Consider the following 3,908-nt stretch of genomic DNA (forward strand, 5'->3'; position numbering starts at 1 on the left):
AAGTATTATACTTAATGAAGCATAGTCATAGATAGTGGATTAATCAATCCTCACAACACAGCTGGTAAGAAAGCAATGCGTCAAAGGTCTGTTTTGGGGCAACTCGGTGACTCAGTCAGTTAAATATCCACCCTTGAATACTGCTCATGTAGTGATCTCAAGGTACATGAGATCAAGCCACACATCGAGCTGTGTGTTGACAGCATGGTGCCTGCTTGGGATTCTCCCTCTCCCTCTGTCTGCCCTTCCCCAACACATCTTCTCTCTCTCTCAAAAATAAATAAATAAGCATTGGTTTTTTAATTAAAGAACGAGAAAAGCTGTGTGTTAACTGTACCAGTCGACAGGATCCAAGTTCTCTGACTTCATATTCTATTTTCTNTTCACTTCCTGGGGGCTACAGAATGCATCACCCTGGCGGTCATGTCCTTGGATCGGTACATAGCCATCTGCAAGCCCTTGAGGTACCCGGCTATCATGCATCGGAGACTCTGTGTCTCCCTAGTGGCTGTGGCATGGATAAGTGGTTTGGCTAACTCCTTGCTTCAGGCGTCCCTCACTGTCCAACTGCCGCTTTGTGGTAACAACAAGGTGGATGATTTCCTGTGTGAGGTTCCAGTGATGATCAAGATGTCCTGTGTTGACACCACTTTCAATGTAACTATGCTCTCTGTCGTGGTGACATTATTTACCTTGATTCCCTTGTCTCTTATCCTTGTCTCCTATGGGTTCATTGTAGCTACAGTGCTCAGAATTCGTTCATCAACGGGAAAGAAGAAGGCCTTCAACACCTGTGGCTCTCATGTTATTGTTGTCTCTCTCTTCTACGGGCCAGTAATATGCATATATGTGCAACCCTCTGGCACTAACTCCCAGGCCAAGAACAAACTCATGGCCCTGTTCTACAGTCTGCTGACTCCTATGCTTAACCCTTTTATCTATACTCTGAGGAACAAGGACATGAAAGGGGCAATAAGGAGACTTCTCCTCCCCTTGAGCCATCAGGGAAGAGAATAAGCACTGCTACTTTATACTTAACACTCTCCATGTAAGAATCCAAAGGGCCCCTGCCCTAAATTCTCTCTCAATGTGCCCTCTTCCAAAACGGTCAGCATCCTTCAGTAAATATCCAACCTACATGCATGTTTTGTCAGCTCAGTTTTAATCTTTAGCCCGCATTTTGCAACGGGAACCTTAATCTCAATTTTTCTAAAATTTGCGTGACAGGGAATCCCTGTCATTAAGTCCTCAAAGCCCATCTTTGAGTAGGAATCTAAAAAGTGAGCAGTAAATAAATTCCCACTGCCTGACTCATTCACCATCAAACAAACAAATCAAACCCTATCACTTTAGGTGTAATGTTACAAATATAATGCAAGTAATGTAGACCACAATTTATCATCTTGCCATTATGGATTTGATATTATGGGTAGAGTTTGCTACTCAACTTTTTATTTTTATATTTATTGAAGTATAACTGATATATTAGTTTCAGGTATACAACACAGTGATTTAAAAATCATATACCTTGGGATGCCTGGGTGGCTCAGTCGATTGAGTGACCAATTTCAGCTCTTGTCATGATATCATGGCTCATGGGTTTTAACCCTGTGTTGGGCCCTGTGCTGACAGCTCAGAGCCTGGAGCCTGCTTCAGATTCTGTGTCTCTCTCTGTCCCTCCCTCTCTCTCTCTGTCTCTCTAAAAAATGAATAAATGTTTAAAAATTTGCAAATTATTAAAAAATAAAATAAAAATCATATACTTTATCAAATGCTCACCATGGTAAATGTAGTCACTATCTTCACCCTAGACTATTATTACGATATTATTGACAGTGTTTCCTGTGCTATACTTTTCATCATTTTGATTTGCTTACTTTATAACTAGAACTTTGTACCTCTTAATCCCCTTCGTTTAATTTGTCTGCAGCCTGACCTGCACCCCTCTGCCAACTACTAGTTTGATCTCTGTATTTATGGGTCTATTTCTTGTTTTGTTGTTGTTTGTTTGTTCACTAGTTTTGTTTTTTTAGCTTCTACATATAAGTGACATCATATGGTATTTGTCTTTTTCGCCTGACATACATCACTTAGCAAAATACCCTATAAGTCCATCCATGCTGTTGTCGATGGAAAGGTGTCACTCCTTTTTTATGGCTAAATAGTATCCTATTGTATATGCATACCTCTCCTTATTTATCTATCCTTATATATCTACTGATATACACTTGGGTTGCTTCTATGTCATAGCTATGTAAATAATGCTACAATAAAGATTAAAGATAGTGGTATATATATCTTTTTGAATTAGTGGGTTTTTTCCTTAGATAAGTACCTATAATTGGAGTTACTGGGTTATAAAGTATTTCCACTTTTAATTTTTATTTTTAATGAAAAATATTTTTATCTATGATGGTTGCACCAATTTATATTGCCACCAACAGTGTCAATCAACTCTTTTTAGGAATTACCATCAAGACCAAATGGGATAATATCTCATGTCTTATACCTGACACTCTCAACCACACATTCATCCTTCATAAATAATTCAAAAATAATATCAAACTTTTACTTTCCTAAATGTCTTCATGGAATTTCTTCTTTTTGAGGTATTTAACTGAAGTAACTATTTCCAGGTTTCCAAAGGGAAATGTTGAGGACTCGAATCCTGAGAGACTTCTGTGCAGCCTCCTGGTGCTGACAGTCATGTAGCCTTCACTGGGGAGTTAATTTACCTAGCATGAGAATATTAGGTGTATCCTAATCATCCATCAAAGGATGAACTAGTTAAATCAGTTAGGAATCAGAGTATTAGACATTAAGAAAAGGATGGAGAAGGTGGAGGGTAATGTTGGAGGGACAGAAAATAAAGTGGCTATCACATCACCAATTCTGAGATAGAAGTAATGAGGCAGAAAGATATATGATGATGTGGGAGAGAGAATTCAATTGATTTTATCCGTAACACTTATTCATTCTAAGCTGTCATTTTTTCATACTTCTTTACTCCCCACCCTTAGAAAACTCTCATCTTTTAACTTATATTTGAGGTAAATATGTAATTACTTTTCTAACAATTAAGTACTTTCATGTAAGGTATTCATACATCTGTCCATCCTGGCACCATTGCGTTTCCACATTCCCTTTCAAATGACAAGAACAAAATCCACTGACTCATATTGTACAGCCTTTAATATAGAAATATATCATGATTACAGTAACTAATTAATTAATCATTATAAATTGGTTCATGTTTAACTTCTGTTCTATGCATTGCCACAAACTTTTCTCTGTAAACACAAATGGAAGGACCATATGATCCTGCTGTTGTTCAAGACAAGGAAATACACTCTTTTGGAGGCAAGCTGATTCTCTGGCACGAGCTTGTGTCTGTTAAATATATCTGATTTCACTATGTGCATCTCTTTCATAGTACTGACTCTTGAAACTTAAATTGCTTTGGATGACTACTTCTTTTTCAAAAAAAAAAAAAAAGGTAGAAAAAACAATGAGGTCCTTTTATCTCACTTGGTAACCAAAGGAGTCAACACAATAGTAGCTAAACAATAGACTCTGATTAAATGTTTTTAAATTAATGAAAAGTATTACTCATGGTTAAAACCTATAACACAGGCTCATGTAACATGTCATGTACTAAACACTGTGTTTAGCAGATGTGATTAGCAGCTGATGTTTAAGGCAGTGTTTCTCAAACTATCTTCTGACACTACTCCAGTAGATCTTAACAGCAGTTTTAAAAAGTAATCCATATTTAAACAAATTTGGGAAAGTCAACTATTATATTTTGAGTTTTGGTGTGTGAGAAGGGATTTAACACGTTAAATGTGTGATGACTCCAAAGTACACTGTTAACTATGTTTAACACTTTCAAAACACTTTTCCTTCTG

The 3,908-nt window shown here is 37.2% G+C and overlaps 1 protein-coding gene across 1 annotated transcript; it reads left to right on the forward strand.

Annotated features, from left to right (window-relative positions):
* Window positions 1-382: 382 nt before the first annotated feature.
* On the forward strand, window positions 383-1,017 carry LOC144230062 (olfactory receptor 2B11-like; the record flags this gene model as incomplete). Its single annotated transcript, XM_077762272.1, has 1 exon — window positions 383-1,017. A coding segment is annotated over one exon (635 nt), but the record flags the coding sequence as incomplete, so codon positions are not given.
* Between the last annotated feature and the right edge of the window lie 2,891 nt (window positions 1,018-3,908).

Source organism: Crocuta crocuta, unplaced genomic scaffold (assembly GCF_008692635.1).
Source record: "Crocuta crocuta isolate KB4526 unplaced genomic scaffold, BGI_CrCroc_1.0 scaffold349, whole genome shotgun sequence".
In the NCBI taxonomy this organism is placed as follows: Eukaryota; Metazoa; Chordata; class Mammalia; order Carnivora; family Hyaenidae; genus Crocuta; species Crocuta crocuta.